General features: G+C 38.1%; 2 protein-coding genes and 1 long non-coding RNA gene across 3 annotated transcripts; all 3 read left to right on the top strand.

The window, feature by feature from the left end:
* The first annotated feature begins 321 nt into the window (after nucleotides 1-321).
* Nucleotides 322-6,759, top strand: lgmn (legumain). Its single transcript, XM_019872666.1, has 14 exons — nucleotides 322-458; nucleotides 670-821; nucleotides 1,972-2,069; nucleotides 2,904-2,985; nucleotides 3,076-3,158; nucleotides 3,270-3,345; nucleotides 4,243-4,305; nucleotides 4,383-4,449; nucleotides 4,535-4,653; nucleotides 5,027-5,116; nucleotides 5,194-5,397; nucleotides 5,472-5,642; nucleotides 6,328-6,395; nucleotides 6,492-6,759. The coding sequence occupies exons 2-14, from the start codon at nucleotides 678-680 to the stop codon at nucleotides 6,532-6,534; spliced, it is 1,308 nt and encodes a 435-aa protein (XP_019728225.1). The 5' UTR covers nucleotides 322-458; nucleotides 670-677; the 3' UTR covers nucleotides 6,535-6,759.
* Nucleotides 6,760-7,527: 768 nt separating this feature from the next.
* Nucleotides 7,528-12,685, top strand: chp1 (calcineurin-like EF-hand protein 1). The gene is made up of 8 exons (XM_019872647.1): nucleotides 7,528-7,755; nucleotides 7,842-7,959; nucleotides 8,457-8,529; nucleotides 9,767-9,847; nucleotides 10,017-10,144; nucleotides 10,238-10,299; nucleotides 11,214-11,336; nucleotides 11,793-12,685. The coding sequence occupies exons 2-8, from the start codon at nucleotides 7,893-7,895 to the stop codon at nucleotides 11,844-11,846; spliced, it is 588 nt and encodes a 195-aa protein (XP_019728206.1). The 5' UTR covers nucleotides 7,528-7,755; nucleotides 7,842-7,892; the 3' UTR covers nucleotides 11,847-12,685.
* Nucleotides 12,686-14,225: 1,540 nt separating this feature from the next.
* On the top strand, nucleotides 14,226-17,413 carry LOC109517340 (uncharacterized). Its single transcript, XR_002168523.1, has 2 exons — nucleotides 14,226-14,517; nucleotides 14,895-17,413. It is a non-coding gene; the product is annotated as an uncharacterized LOC109517340 (long non-coding RNA).
* Nucleotides 17,414-17,419: the final 6 nt, after the last annotated feature.

Here is a 17,419-nt window from a genome sequence, read left to right as displayed (position 1 = left end):
TCTTATGCATCTTTTGGTTCTTCCTGTATGTAGTGACTACGTCACACTTTTATCGCCTTATATTTCGATTTCATTCTTGCAATACGAGGTTATTTTGCTATCCCAATCGTGTTGCCTACCTATAACGTTTAGAAATTATGAATGGATCATGTTACGCCTCTTATTTAATATTTGTTTTCTGTGTTTACAAATCACTGGCGTCATACTTCGACTTCCACCTGCCAATCAAGGACGAGCTTGAGTGAGAGCACGTGATTTTTTTTTTTTAACAGTAAAATCCCGCCTCCTGCTCTCTGATTGGTTGTCGGCCTGCCGCTCCAATGTTATTCCAAGCAGTTCTTTTTTTTTTCGCCATATACTCTATATAAATAACACTGGATGGTTTCCGCCTAGATAACCAGGATCGTTTAGTGATTTTTTTCGCTTCGCTCGGCTTCCTACAACAAACCAAACTTCAGGTAAAACAAAAATGTGTGTTTGCTGATGTTTTGAATTTATTTTAAACACCCTGTTGAGATTTAATATTAGCTAGTTAGCATCGGGAGAAGCGATACCGTCTTAGTCATGTGATCGCAAAGATCGAGTTGGTCTCAAAAGCTTAAGTCACTTCGTCATTTGAATGCGACTCATTGTTGTTATCATTGTTCAAATCTGGCTGCCGAAACACAGGCAAGGAAATGGGTCGTTTGTTGGTCCTCCTGGTTGCGCTGAGGCTCTTCGCTGTCCTGGTGAACTCCTTCCCCACACAGGAGCCCGAAAACGGGAAGAACTGGGTGGTGATCGTTGCGGGCTCGTCTTCCTGGTACAACTACAGACATCAGGTAAAAAAAAGAAAACACGCTCAAATGTAATTTATGTCTTCAGGCGTTTGAAGGAACCAAGTACAAATACTTGGTTAGTATATTTAAAGTACGTAGTTATCAGGTAGCTCTACTGTGTTTATTTGTCTGACAGCTTTTTACCTTTTCAGAATATTGCACCTGTTCCTTCCCTAACCATTTAAAAAACGTATTTTTCTTGTATATAGTGATTAAAAATATAAATTTTCAGGTTAAAGTACTAAAATACTAGTTCCTGTAATGTCAACTTCATTCTCGTGCCGTTATGAGTTTTTGTGTCGTATTGTTGCAACTTTATTGACGTCGTAATACATCCGTAATCCAATAAAATATTGAGTTTAGTGCAAAATTACGACTTTTTTTCTTGAAATGTTGTGCCATTATTCTCAGTGTTTTATTCCTGGGAGAGGGGGCGCTTTTTTTTCTTGCAAAATGATCTTGTAAAATTACCACTCATTTATTCTTGTAATGCTCTGCTTTTATTCTTGTAAAATTCGAACTATTTTTCTTTTAAAGTTACCCTTTTCCCCACATTCATTTACAAATTTATTCTCTTAATAGTTTGATTCTATTCTGATAAAATAATGACTTTACTGGTAATATTCCATCGTCACATCACACACTATTTAATCTGTTTTTTGTTGTTGTTGTTTTTTTTTTACTTTTTCACTTGTGCAAGCTTTTCTTGTTAAATTGTGACTTTAATATTACCACAGTTTGTAACATTGCAGAATTTTTATTTTACAGCTTAATTCTCAGAAAAAAATGTTTTTCCCAGTAATATGTCACCTTTTCATTCCTGTCATGTCAGACGTTATTCTTGGAACAGTCATACTTGACTCTTGTGAAATTAGTACTTTTTTTCTCTTGTAAAAGGACAACTTTTCCATGTTCATTTACAATTACTTGCATAGTATTTCAACTTTATTTCCATACAATTATGATTTGAGGTATATTAATTGCCTAAAAAACAATGAGAACCCCGAAGCCCACTTATGGAATTATTCATGAAAAGATGTCCCGTGTGTGTCTTTATGTATTTGTGCGTGTGTGTGTGTGTATGTGTGTGTGTGTGTGTGTGTGTGTGTGTGTGTGTGTGCGTGTGTGCGTGTGTGCCCCGTCCGTTGACCAGGCGGACGCATGTCACGCCTACCAGATCGTACACAAGAATGGCATCCCGGACGAGCAGATTGTGGTCATGATGATGGACGACTTGGCACAAGCTGAGGAGTGAGAACGTCGCACACACAGACTTTTCTCATACATTTTTCCACATTAATGTACAGTTTCATTCTTTTAATGGTACGGTTTTGTTCTCATCAAATTTCCGACTTTTTCACATACGTATGTTTTTTTTTCCCCCCCAACACTTATTGATAACAACACCTAAGTGAAACTCCTAGAATCAACAACAGCAAAAAGAAAACTGCATACTCTGTCAACGAAAATGATCAGCAGATCAGTTGAACATATTTTAAAATCCAATACATTTTCGAAAGCTCTTGCAGCTGCTGTTTATCACACCCTTCCTCTTTTCTTAGTTTGAAGAGAAATGAAAATGGACCGGCGGTTTATTGCCATTCAACGGGCCGCCTTTTGGGACTCTTTCAACGCGCGTACAAACTTTCTAGCCAAGACAGCAAATTGAGCACAGACACCAAAATTAGCTTTCTGAGAGGAATCACACAAAACATATCATGTTACTTCTCCTCGCTCCACACTAACTACCACTTGGTGCGACTAGTCGGCAGCATCTTGACTTAATTTTGACCTGAAAACAACCAAAATAAAATGAATTTTATTTTTTACTTTTTTGGGGGGTATAAATAAAAACAAATACCTGTCATGAAAAAAAAGGAATATTCATTTTGATACTTGCGGCTTTGTTTTAGAAAGTGCAAAAAAGATTTGTGACTATTTTTAAACAATACACCAACCTGGATTTAAGTGAAACTAAAAAAAATGGAACCATATCTTTTGACAAAAAAGAAGACTACAATTTTATAAAACACATTTTTTTGTGGTACTCAATGTAAACAATGTTTTCCCGCTTCCCTCCCGAAGGAATCCCACACCCGGCATCCTGATCAACAGGCCCAACGGTAGCGATGTGTACAAGGGTGTCCTAAAGGACTACACTTCTGAAGTGAGTGCCAAAATAAATTGGCCACTGCGCACTTTTTAAAAAAATTCTTGGGCATTTTTCATGAAGCACTGCACGCCTTATCATGTGCAGGATGTCACTCCTGAAAACTTCCTGGCTGTGCTGAAAGGTGACTCCTCCAAAGTGAGAGGAGGCTCCGGGAAAGTCTTAAAGAGGTGAGTGACAACTCTACAATGTGTCTGTGGGCTTTTTTTTGGTTGATTTGTTTTTTTTTTTGGTGGGGATCAGATCGCCACATCACAGTCTTCATCTTTGTGTCTCCTCAGTGGTCCCAACGATCACGTCTTTGTTTATTTCACTGACCACGGAGCGCCCGGAATTCTGGCCTTCCCCAACGGAGAGGTTGGCTGCCTTGTTTTTACTGCGCACTCACAAAATCACTGAAACTGCCATTTTAGTAGTTTGTGTGTTGCCTCCTTTATTATTAGTTTTTTTTTTTTTTCACACCTCCTACCTGAATTTTGTAAAATGTGAAAAATAGAGTGAGTGCAGGGGAAAAATATTTATTTATTTTGATTAATTTACCTAGGTTTTTTTTAAATGGGGGGTGAAAAAGTATGGATCAATATGGGAATTTTTTTTTAATATGAAAAAATAGATATATTTGATATATGTTTATTTTTATACATCGCCCTTGGGTCTGTGCCATTTTTTTAAATGGTGAAAAAACAGACATCAATCTGGATTTTGTAAAAAAAATAAAATAAAAAAAATAAAAAATTTTTTTCATTTTCAAGAAATGTTTTTGTTCCTCTACATCGTCCTTCATGTTTAAATGTTACAACGGGGGGAATAAATTCCCCATATGAAATGACATGTGTTTATGCATCAACCCGAGATTTTGTCAAATGCTAAGTAAAATTACATCACAAACACTGATTATATCATCCCACCCGGAACACAATGCACTCTTAATGTGCTTCGAGGAGTTTCAAGAGCTCATTTGTGCAAATGTGTCACGAGTGCGCCGTCTCAAGGTTGCCATTTCCACTCCTCAGAGGTTGTTATCTGATTCAACTCCTGAGAACAATGATGAAGTCTTCCATCCAAAAGAAGAGAGTAACTTTCCAAGGCCATCCTGCTGAATAAATGCTTTGTAGTAATACAAGACCAAATATGGGAGAACTTAATGTGCATTTATTCTAACAGTTTTGTACAAAAAAAAAAGTACTTCGACATCCGTTTGAACGATTATAAATTTAGTTTAATGTACCGAGTACACCACTTGCTCTTTTCTAGCTGCACGTCAAAGACCTCCAGGAGACCATCCAGTACATGCACGACAATAAGAAGTACAAGAAGGTGTGTAGCTCACCGGCTGATGCCACTCAGCAGCAGCATTACAATCGTCATCTGTCTTTCATTCACTTTTTTGTAAGATGGTGTTCTACATTGAAGCCTGTGAGTCGGGGTCGATGATGAGCCATCTGCCTGACGACATAGACGGTGAGTTGAACAAAACCAAAACAACAACCCAAAACATTTTTCAATTATTATTTTGAATTACAATTTTTTTTTTTTTTTTTTTTAGTTTATGCCACCACAGCAGCCAACTCACACGAGTCATCGTACGCATGTTACTATGACGCCGAGCGTGACACCTACCTGGGAGACTGGTACAGCGTCAACTGGATGGAAGATTCCGATGTGGTATGACTTTGTTTCGGGCTCGGGATTGCCCTCTAGTGTAAAAAAAATAAATAAAAATCATCATAATTTTCCCTAACATAAAATTTGTTAGAAATGTCTATCATGAGTAGTCCCACAAAAAGTCATGAAGCCATTTTGATTTAAAATGGTCATTTTGGCACTGTAGCACATTCTGGCAGGTTTTTAGGAATTCAGCCTCCAAAACAGCTGCTCACCTTGAAATGTGATGTCAGTTTATGAGTATACTCAACAAAAAAAAAAAGGAAAAAAAAAACTCTTGACACTCAACCTGAAAAGACAACAGGCCATTTTGGTTCACAGCCATCATTTTGACTCTGCAGCTTTCATTGTTGATAGTTCTGTTACGCCGCAGGAGGACTTGTCCCGGGAAACGTTGTTGAAACAGTTTCGAATTGTGAAGAATCACACCAACACCAGCCACGTGCAGCAGTTTGGAAATAAAGTGAGGCGGAGCACAAACAACACATTTAATCCCGTAATGTTTTGCATCACGTTCACGTATGCTTGTCTCGCCGTCAGACTCTGGCCCACATGAAGGTGGCGGCTTTCCAGGGGACGCGGAAGAGCGGAGCCGTCGTCCCCGGCCCGTTGCCTCCCGTCGGCCAACTGGACCTGACGCCGAGTCCCGACGTTCCCTTGGCCATCCTCAAGAGGAAGATGATGGCCTCCAACGACATCGGCGTGGCCCGGAGTCTCCTCTCGGAAATAGACGCTCACCTCAAGGTACAGCTGTCAATTAAATATTGCTTGGCAAGTGTTTTTTTCATTTGTGTCACTTTGTGTGTGTGTGAGTGCAGGTCAGGGAGATGCTAGCGGCGACCATGCGTCAGATCGCGGAGAGGGTGACGGGCAACCGTTTTGAGGCTGAGAAGGTGGTCAACGAAAGGAGGGACCTGACGCAGCACCGGTGCTACCGAACTGCTGTGGACCACTACAAACACAACTGCTTCAACTGGAACAAAGCCAAGGTACGACAGCAAAAGCACAACGCACGCTGCACCAGTGGGATTTTTTTTTTTTTTTTAATGCAGTACATTTTATTCATTCGCCGCTGTCCAAGTAATTTTCTCAATAAAGTTGGAAAGCAGTTCATTTGTGGTGGGTAGAAACAGTTTGATGTCATTTATTTTTTATTTTTTTAGGGGGCGGAGTGCCTGATTATGTTTACTTCCTATAGTAATGTTAAAAAAAAAAAACAAGCCCCTTTTAAGGCATTAAAAATACTTATTTTGAATGAAGTAGCAAAATCAATCCGTTTTTATCCATCTTAGGGGGCGGCCATTTTCCCTTTTCCGATTGACTGAAAATGACATCAGACATTACGCAGGGCGAGGGTATCGACCAATCACGGCTCAGTTTATGAACATTACATGAAAAAAGTAAGAAAACCCGTGAGCTGTGAATGTTCGTTACCTTAGCAACTGTAATGTCATTTTCAGTTGACAGCAAGTGGCCAAATGGCCTTGAGATGGATAGAAAAACGAGTGGATTATGCTGATTAATTAATATTCTACAAACACAATATTAATCAGACTATGAGCATTCCTGGAACATATTTTGTTAAGATTTTTTTTCAACTTGACTTCTCCTTTTTAAAATTGCGATTTTCACTTTCATTTCTCTTTTCGACAATGTTTTTTTTTTCCCCCCCAGTATGAGTATGCACTGAGACATTTGTACGCTCTGGTCAACATGTGCGAGAGAGGCTATGCCGCTGACAGGTAGCTGGAACATGATTAAAAAGGTTTTATTTTAAAATAATGCAAATTGAGAAAAGTGGAGTTCTCATGTTGTCATTTTTGCGTGTCTGTGCACAGAATCCAGATGGCCATGGACTCGGTGTGCCACTTCAGCGAGTGAACAAAACCCCTCAAAATATGAAAGCTGCTTGATTACTGGTTTTACGAACACGCGCTTAACTTTTTTTATGTTTGTTTTTGCAATGGGTGTGTTTTTGATTTTAAGACGAATTGCACTTTTGAAAGGTTTCTGAATGACTTTTTAATGATTGTGTGCTTTTAAGAACATATTTGTGTCCATTAAAAAGGTGAAATACCAAAAATAAAGCTCAAATGTTGTCGTGAACTTACATAGGGAAGCATGGTGGACAGTGGTTGGCACATCTGCCTCACAATTGACTACTTTCTTGAGCAAAGGTGACTTGCGTGTTAGGTTTTTCCTCCGATTAACCACATCGCGACATTACTGTTTTATATCAATTTATTGTTTGAGCTCTTTTGTCATTCTCTAAAAGTGTTATATTGGATAAAAATGCACGCTCCAAGGTTTACAAATATTCTGACCTTGGACTGACTGTCAGCGATAGGAATTCTACCATATGTTTATCATTTGGCAACCTTTTTAATGCCGTATGTTAACCCAAAAAACACAGAGACCGTTGCATCTAAATCACATTGAAGCACTGCCCTCTATCAGTGGACAGTTGACGTGCAATCACGTGATTTCAATACTTTTTCTTCGAATTATTCGACTAATTACGTTCAATCGGGCAATTATTCCCTTTTCTGATTTGTTTTTACTTTAAATCTAGGTGTGTAGTAGTATTTATTTTCATCATCATTATTATTGTAGACTCACTATACGAAATATATCCCAGTTTAGGAAATATTACAAGCATCACCATTTAAGGCACAATTTTTTTGATTTGTAGCGTTCTAATCATCTCACATTTTACCCTCGAAAATGATATGTACATTGACGATATATAATTTTGAAAACCTATTTTTAATATGGCATTGTATCACGCTTCCTAGTGTCACATTTTAATCAGGCACTCACACGGCTACCCACTTCACCCAATGTAACCCCGCCCACTCGATAAAGACGGAAGATAAAAGGACCGAAGCTCGCCTTCTTTTCACAGGACGCTTAGCGGCGTTCATTTAAAGCGACTCGAAGTATCAAAATAAATAAATAACTCAATCAATAAATATAAACAAATGACTTTCTAGATTGACATACGGAGTGGACTTGAAAGTTGTCCCAAACTTCCCCGAGAGACTTTCTTGTTCTCACGGTGGACGTGTAGAGCGAGACAGCTGGCGTGCTAGCTGCTCGAAGGTAGCCGTTTTTTCTTTTTTCTTTCTTTCCTTTTTTCATTGCTATTTTATTTTATTTATTTTTTTTGCTAACTGACATTTTCACAGCCGGTTCGCTTCTGTGTGCTGGTTGCGAACTTCACCACTGGAGTCATCATTATGGGATCTCGAGCGTCCACGTTACTTCGCGAGGAGGAAATTGAGGAAATCAAGAAAGAAACGGGCTGTAAGTTATTATTATAGATTTTATTATTATTTTCCGTGAGAAAAGAAACGTGGGTCGTGGGCGCTTATTAAAGGAATGATATTATTTCCTTAAAGGAAGCCACATTTTATGGCTTCCAGTAGGCCTTCATAACGGGATCGTAACACTGGGCTTATAACTTGTTTATTGGTGGTATCAGAATGACGTCACTTGCACTTACGGGTGACAACCGCTCCACCGTAGCAAAAAAGAAATAAAAACAAGAATCTCACGTGTCATTATGATTGAGCTAAGGTGCAGCGATTGAAATAACGGTACGAATGAGTTGATTTTGATGTTGTTCGGATCAATGACACTGACCTGCTTTTTAGATATTGAAACGGCCGTTCAGCTCGCAGTAGAGAGCATACCAGCCATTGATTTGCTAAATTACTCAAAAAGACACCCCAGCCAAGCTGTTTAATATGACTGTTTTATACATGATGTCTGAAAATCATCTTTTATGTGTCCTTCCGCAGTCTCGCACAGCCAGATCACTCGTCTGTACAGCCGCTTCACCAGCCTGGATAAAGGCGAGAACGGCACCCTCAGGTGAGACAATTTTGGATTATGAAGTAGTCAGGTGGCACCGCGCACGAGTGTTTCACACGTCTGCCTCACATTTCATGTTTGGTATTAGATACAGAACAGCAGTCTGCCTCGTCACCTTTTACTACGCCCCGTAGTTGTAATTGTACAAGATGCAGTTTTATTTGTTTACATTTTACCATATACAAAAGATGAATCAGTGTTACTAATTTCGCGATTTGGTCATTGTCGTTTGTGACTTTGACTCCTCTAATGAGAAAATAATGTAATATTTTCATCAAAATGTGTTGTTACAATTTTTTAAAGTCATAATTTCATGGAAATAAAGTTGTACTATGCCAAGTACACTGGTCGTGCTGGCCGTCGAAGCAGAAACGGCAAACCCCGCGTGAGCGATTTGAGTCTGTTTCTCTGAATGATGCATATTTTATTGAATTGAATATGATTTGAAATAAATAATAACATTTCACTGCAATTGTAGCTCAAAGCGTGTCCCCGCTGACATGCACTGCTTATACTAACAACATAGCAGGGAGCAAGAAGGGGGAGCTAGTTTACCAAGGCACAGACAGGATTGTTAACTTCTTTGTCGTGCTCCGGCGACAATTTTTCCCCAAAACAACTTGTAACTTTGATTTCTGCTAAGAAAAAGACAACAAGACCAAAATCGTTTTCATATTGTGGCGAGAAACGAGCCCGGTGACTAATGTCATTATCCTTTGAATTTTCTGTGGGGGAAAAACATTTCTAAACTCGAAAATTGTATTTTGTGAAAAAAATCTGAGCTTTTCTTTTCAGGCCTTATCGCCCCGAGACTTATTTTGACATGATTTCCTCTTGGAACATTTTTCCACAGTTAATCACAAACTAAAGAGGTTCGTCTTTAGATGGGACAAAGCGAGTAATAGTTGAACAGGCGGGTAATGATTACATGTGCTGGCTCCTGAGTTTACCGTTGTTAAATCCGCTGTTTTGTCTGTTTTTGTGTGTGCGCGTGTGTGGGGTGGGGTGTGGGGGGGTGTAAGGCAGTGGCGTTTACACACAACAACTTTTGGTTCTTCCTGTCCCAGCTCAGTCACTGGACAGTCAAGGTGAATGGTGTCATCTGCCTCTGTTTATTTATGTTATTATGAATGTCAACATCAACATGCAACAGCCACATGAACACGTTGCAAATACTTTGTCTTCCAAGTGTCGTTTTTCCATCTTGTCTAATCAAATCTCTTTTCTCTGTGTGCAGTCGAGAAGACTTCCAGAGGATTCCGGAGTTGGCCATCAATCCTTTGGGTGACCGCATCATCAACGCCTTCTTCCCGGAAGGGTGAGGCTTTTATTTGGAAATGTTCCGCCACTTCCTACCAAATAGGTCGTTTGGGCTGCTGCCGTCGTATTCACACTTTTGAAACAAGAACTCTGATTCAAAAATGTTCCCTCCTTATACGACTGCGTGGTGGATAGCGACTGACTTTTTAATTTGAAAATATGGTCAGGGAGGACCAGGTGAACTTCCGAGGCTTCATGCGCACGCTGGCACACTTTCGGCCCATCGAGGACAGCGAGAAGAACAAGAACACCAGCACAAGCGAGCCGCTCAACAGCAGGACCAACAAGCTGTTGTGTGAGTACACATGAGGGGGACGTTTTGGTTCTCGCACAAACGACAACTGTCACTTATCACTTTTTTTTTTTTTTTTGGGTGGGTTCTGCTCAGTTGCTTTCCGTCTTTATGACCTGGACAGAGACGACAAGATTTCACGGGATGAGCTGCTCCAGGTGCGTGCTCCACATCATAGTTTCCCTCAGCATAGCATAGCAGTTTCTTCAAAAAATGTTTGATTTTTTTTTTTTTTTTTTTTTTTTTTTTTGGAAGTAAAATGTAATATTTTGCTTTGGAGAGAGGGAAAAATCTACCATTTTTACTACTAAAAACTGCATGGAAAAATATTTGCACATCCATTTTAGAAAAGAAAAAATATATATTTCTGAGAAGAAAATAGTTTTTTTTAAAAAACTAATAGGGGCAAAGTTTGTTTTTGGGAAAAAAAGTTCAAAAGTTATTTAGACAAAAAAGGGAAACTGAAAATAAATATAGAAATGTTTTTTGAGAAAAAATCTTTTACAGAACTGTTTTTAGATTTGTATTTTTTTTTCTGTATAACTTGTTTTAAACAACAAAGTTGAGACATTGTAATGGTACAAAATGTTTAAAAAATAATAATTTTTGTGAGGCAAAAACAATCCCAAAAATCTTCCATTTCAAATTTTAAGGTCATCGCAGAGTTTTTAGAAAGTTACTCAAATGTTCCCGGAATCGACACTTTTTCTTTAAAATCTCAAACTTCGCAACAAATATCTCCTCCTCCTCTGCCCCCGCCAAGTTTAGTCAAAATGTTGACTGAAATTTTTTGTGTAACCGCACATCGAAACAAAGCAGGAAATTGCCACACGTGAGCAAACTGCTGAACGTTCCCCCGCCGTCATCGTCACCGCCTTATGCCGAGGAAAGTAAGGCTATGACGTAACAGCGGTGAGGAGACTTTGCCCTTCAGTTGATAAGGAGCTGCAATGTGATTAAGGGCTCCATTTTTGTTTTATTTTCCTTCCTCATAAGGCACCACCACGTTCATGACTCGTGTGTTTTTGTCCCAAACACATGACAGTGCCTGTGCCTGTGCGCGTTTTCTCAGGTGTTAAGAATGATGGTTGGTGTGAACATCTCTGACGAGCAGCTGGGGAGCATCGCGGACAGAACCATCCAGGAGGCCGACACGAACGGAGACAGCTCCATTTCCTTCAACGAATTCATCAAGGCAAGTTCTCCACGCCGTAGACAAATAGACACACGCAACTTATTTGATATTCAGATCAAGGTTTTTTTTTTTTTTTTTTTTTTAATTGTCAGTGTTTACTTCCTGGGTGTGGAGAAGAGCTGCAATCGTCTTATTGTGTTTATGGTTTTAACCGTCTTTGTTGTTGTATTCCTTATTTTTGCTCCGCTTTGTAAGCAGCGGTGGTTGCATGTAAAGGTGTTACGTAAATATATTTTGTGACATTTTTATCTTATGACTGGTGAACTGCCATTTATATCTTATGTTACAGCAAAGCATTAAGGGAATCATATTTTATGCTTACCAAATATATTTAACAATTGCATTAATAACTGATTTAATTGCCTGTCAATGTAGGCAACTTCTGTTTTATAATTAATATGGTAAAAAAAAAAATGCAAGACTTACTTAAAAAAATGTTTTGTGTGTGTATGACAGGTGCTGGAAAAGGTGGATGTGGAGCAGAAAATGAGCATCCGCTTCCTGCACTGATGACTTGAGTTTTTATGTAGGAATTGATCATCACGGCCGGACATTTAGGTTTTTTTGTTTTGTTTTTTTGTATTTTTTTTTTCCCCCTCTCTCCTCAGTCAGTCCCAAAAGCAGGCGACCGTGGTCCTCGCCTCCCCTGGAAAGCCGCTGTTTCATGCCAAAAACCTTGGGAAACGTCTTTGTGCTGCTACACATGCGCATGTGCCTTGATTTAGTTTTTTGGGTTTTTTGTTGTTTTCCTATATATGCAATTTCTTTCATCCCAGTGGTGTGCGGCGCCTAATTTCCTACTGTGAGGACCACGGTCGCTGCCGCTGTTCACACAGTACAATCAAGAGTACTAAGCAAAAGGGGGCTATTTTTAATGCATCCTTTTAAAGGCCCTGATGCCATTTTTTTTCTGAGCTTACATGAATTAGAGTACTGCCAATCACTTCAAATTACTCACTTCAGTGGTTAGGTGTTAGGAAGAAGCATTTTACTACTGATATCACTTGATGGTAAAATGTGGACCAGCTTAAACTGAGGTAACATGCTATATATTTGTATTTAAAGCAATCTGTTGTCATAGGACTAGTATGCATGACCATGATGCGTAGCATTTGACTAAATGTACTAACTCCACATGCTAAAATCAAAGTGTCTCCGCTGCATTAAGGCTAATCGAATAAAAATAGTGAAGTAGTTCAAAGCCTAGAGGTGCATTGATGCGGTGGAATGAAACAAGACATGTGACTTGAAAAATATTAATCTTAATATAATTTCTTAACATCTGATAGAGATGTATTTGAGTTCAATAAAAGGAGGTGCCATGTGTGGACTGTTACTTTTTGGATGCTGTTCGAGCTCTTTATTCCTCAGCAAATTTGGCATTGTAAAAATAAAAAATACCCCCAGCCGTCGTCGTATTACACTAATTAAATAGAAGTCACTGTTTTTGTAATTGTTTGACAAACGTTATTTTCTGACGCAGCGTCCGGCCGACTTAATTACCCATGTTTGCGTCCTGACCAAAAAAAAAAAACTTAATTACCTATGCTGATTGGCCATAAGTGGTCACGTGCTTTTCCATTGGCCATAATTGGTCACGTGATTTTCCAGGTGCCGTCTTGCAGCTAATCAATCGCTGACGCTGGCGCGAAATTCAATTTCATTGCGGGGAATTACTACGAAAAATTGGCACATGCGTGGCTGTTGGGTATCATACGCCAAGCGCCAAAGGCGTGAAGCTCCTTAGATTTCCCCGTGACCGGCAAAGAGAGTGCATCGCCGGGATGGTTGGATAAAGAATGACTCCAGTCTTTGTGATGTAAGTTTATTTTCACTTAATCTTTCTGATGCAAGTAAAACAAAGAATAAAAATGAATGGACAAGGCATAGGAGTTAGTTGATTTTAGGCATATTTCGTTCGATTTTGCTTCAGGCAAAAAGATTATTTCTGTCGTTTCATAAAGGATGTGTTGTGGATTTTATTGCAAGTCATTTTGAGAACGATTGAAAATTTGGAATTTATTGGATAGTTTGGAAATTTACGGCCAATTGTGTCGGTGCCGACCGCACAGCAGCCAATTGTTCGGATCAGCGGTAGGAAGCACAGTTCAATTTGGATTATTTGTAAAATGCCTGTACCGGTAATTTACTTGTTTTGGGATCACTCATAAGAATACTATGAAAATGACGTTCTGTCTGGCGATCCCCAGTCAGAAAGTGTCCATGCTATCCACAAATCTAGATGTAGTCGTTCAAAACCTCTTAATTTTTTGAAGCAGAATCTAAACAATATTTGAATTCTATTATGATTTCCAAAAACGAGAAAGCAGTTAAAATTCTGACTTTATGCTCTTTATTTGGAATTTCCGTTTAAAATCCCCTGGATCTTCTTTTTGTGTATGTATTAATAACTTGTTCGTTTAGTTCTCTTTGATTTGACTTGTTCAATAAAGATTGTTGTGTAATTTTTTTTTTAAAAAAAGTCCATGCTTTTCCGGGTGGAACTCTCACCAGTCAATCGTATATCAGATTTTCTGCGTTGCACCTTTTGATTGGCAACCTCTTATTTTTTCCAGGTAAATTATTTTTTTTTCTCAGGGTTCGTTTTGCATTATTTTCAGTTTGGTGGTATAAATTTGTCACATGCTTTCCGATATTTGGAAAATGAACGACACCTTGCTCATGTCTCATAGCATTTCAGACCAGTATATTTTGTGTTTATTATTTAGCTTGAAATTTGGCCCATGAACATTTTTTTGAAAGTGATTGTTTTACTCAGCGTTTATTCTTCCTATGTTCATTCCGGTGGTTAAAAAAAAAAAAAAATCACCTCTCCGATTTCGGACCACTTCCGTGGTGGTACTTTTAACATTTTGATGGACACATTCCTCAACCAATCATCGCGCTCTTCACTTACTGGGGACAATTGAAAATGGCGTAGCTCACTTGGCTGGACGCAGGGAGGCGAAAAGGGGACACCTTTTGGTCTCCTTGTCCCGCTTCCACAATGCCGAGTGAAAGGTTTTCTGCTATGTCGATATCCTCGACATGTTTTAGTGGAGAAAATGAGAGGTTGCCCGGCAGAACCGCCCGTGTCACCGTAGAATACGAAGACGCGGTCCAGCCATTGTTAAGCCTCAAAACATCTCTGCAGCATCCACACCACCAGGAGCACTCCAAGGTCAGACGCTTGCCTTTTCCCCCACCAATTCACCAGACTTCTATTTAATTATTCTGCTTAAAATTCTCTGATGCATTTACTTTCTCACGCTAAAGTATCAAATCGCCTTTTTGTCATATGAACTGAATATTTGTCCTCTCCTAAGCCAAATAACCCTGACGTACTTTTCATTTACCATGCACACAGTGAGTCAATTTCGGATGATATCCTCATAATAAATGTACATATCAAATTATGGACTACAGATATTTTCGAAATGCAGTAATACTGTTTGAATTTAAATGTATTACACACGTACAGTATACACATATTTTTCCAGAAACAGATACAGTAAAAAACAGTTTTAGCTATTCACAAACAATGCTCTCAAATTATAGGATGGATGCACGGGAGAACACATCTGATCCACACCGAGGGGATGTGCTTGAACAACCACAACCACCCTCCCCTGGGATGAAGAAAAAGAAGAATTTTCCATGAAGGACCAGATTTTTTTTTTGATGGGGGGGGGGGGACACGTTCCCTCCCCCAACGTCTCACATATGTCTGTGGTTTGGACCAAGCCTGTGGACTGACCTGGAGCGAATACAGCAAGTTACACTCATGCTTAAAATTATTGTTATTATTTTTCTTCTTTTTAATTTTATTACAGAAATTCCACCAATGGAAGTCAATCCGATATGTTTTGATGATGAGATAGAAATTATATAATTAACAATTTATCCCCACATTATGGTGAAGTACATGGAAAATCCCTGTGTTGGTATTTTGGGTGGATTTTTTTTTTTTTTGTGAACAACAAATGCGAGCGAAATGAGTGGGCAAACCTCATTTGTCATTTGGATGTCCTTCAAATGAATACTGGTCGAAGTCCACTCCGTACAAATATGAAGCACATAGTTTAAGACATGCAAAACTGTAGCAAGTGTGATTTTCATCTCTTTTTTTTTTTTGCTTCCTCAGAGGATGAGCATCAGGTTCAGTTCATTTCGAGATATGTATGAGTGTATATATTTGGGCTGCGACTAACAATTGTTTTGATCATCGATTTAATGTGGTGATTATTTTTGTTTGATTCATTGAATTGGAAAAAAAAATTAAGTTAATTTCCATACCGTCATTCAAAAACAGATCATTTCATATAAACATAAATCGATTGTATTGTGGTTCGGTCCACACTGTCAGAAAATAGGCAAAAATTAATTGGTTTTCAAAGTAAAAGCAGTGTTTGCAAATGTCTTTTTTTCTTTTAAACAACAAAGATAGTTTGCTTTCGTGGAAGATGACAGAAATTGGACATTGCAATTCTTAAGAGTTGGACAATTTTAAGTGACTAAAGAATTAATTATCGAAGTAGTTGTTGATTAATTTGGTCATCACAGTTAGTCGATTAATTAGGTTTGAGTTTGATCGCAAAAGAAATCAAATATTTCCATGTAAGGTCACAAAAAATAGTTTGTCCAACGTGAAGGGTTCAAAATACGTCCTCATTTGAAAACAAAAGAATCCTCTGCTTCTACTGTTATTTTCATTGAGAAAAAAAAATGCAATTCAATAGTTTAAAAAATATGTGTGATAATTGAGTCACACACTTTGTATTGATTATACAGATTTAGGTGTAATAAATCAGTGTTCAACTTTTCGCATAATGCATGTTCTATTTATGATGCTAATTTTAAAATAAGATGTCTTCTTTGTCCTTTTATTCATTTGAGCACGATACCGTAAAGAGAAATTGTTTGTCATGCTAACATTATTTTAATAAGTAAAATTAATCCATTATAAAAAAAGCACATTTTTAGTTGAATATGTTATGCTAATTTTATGACAGTATAATCAAGAAAACAAAAAAAATAGTTGTATTTGTGTATATTAGTTTAATGCCATTTTATTTGTTCAAAATTGAGTATGAATAAAAATACTTTGATTTGCATTTATTTCAATTTGCACTCAAATAAAACTAAATGATTTGCTTCTGTCGATATATTTTATCCTCTCAATATTACCTTAATGAATTCACTTGAAAGAAAAAAAAAGATACATTTGATTTTTTTATTTACAATGCAAATTTCAGTATCGATAAAATGTATTCCTCATCGTCATTTCAGTACAATTAATACAATCAAATATCTCAAACGGTGTCTTTTATTTCCGTACGTTTGTAGAAAACGAAAAACTTTGATCGGGCAGCGTGCAATATTGCATCCAAACATGTCACCTTGTTGACTGATGCTGTGTGTATTTATATGATATTGTGAAAAACAAACAAAACAAGTGACACGTTGTTTGAAAAGCAACAAAATCACCAACGTCTTCCATTTAAAATTTGTATAGTCTCATTTTAGTCTTCTGCATTTAGATGCTCATACTTACCGTCATATATACTCACCATATAATGCATGATGCCTGCTTTAATGCAACGCAGATGAATAATCTCCCCGAAAAAAAAATATACATAATTAAAAAAAAAAACATTTAGATGCATGATTCACCTTTTCCTTTCATAAATGCACGCAAGCAACAAATAATTCCAATAATAGCACAATTGAATCGAAACAACGGGACCGAAATGATTTTCCAATGGATTTTCCAGCCCTTTTGCGACATTGTGTTGTACATACATGACGTGTAATCCAGAAAATTGTACATGATTATTGGGGTTAGATTAGCAGCAATAAATGCATGATTTACGGGTGTCGCCTTGGGTGGCAGAGGCGCAACTGCCCGACTGCAACTTTCTGTTTTCAAAATAGATTTTGTCAGGCATCTAACCCTCCTGTCTCGTTATGTTTCTCAGGAACGGAAACAGTGTTGGGGTCAGCGCATCTGTGTCAGAAAATGGGGAATCTACCAATAAACGTTATTTTGAGAAGAAAGAAAACTACATTTAACTCTTTAAAAA

Source organism: Hippocampus comes, unplaced genomic scaffold, assembly GCF_001891065.2.
Source record: "Hippocampus comes isolate QL1 unplaced genomic scaffold, H_comes_QL1_v1.1 scaffold92, whole genome shotgun sequence".
Classification (NCBI taxonomy): domain Eukaryota; kingdom Metazoa; phylum Chordata; class Actinopteri; order Syngnathiformes; family Syngnathidae; genus Hippocampus; species Hippocampus comes.
This window is presented reverse-complemented; position numbering and strand designations above follow the sequence as displayed.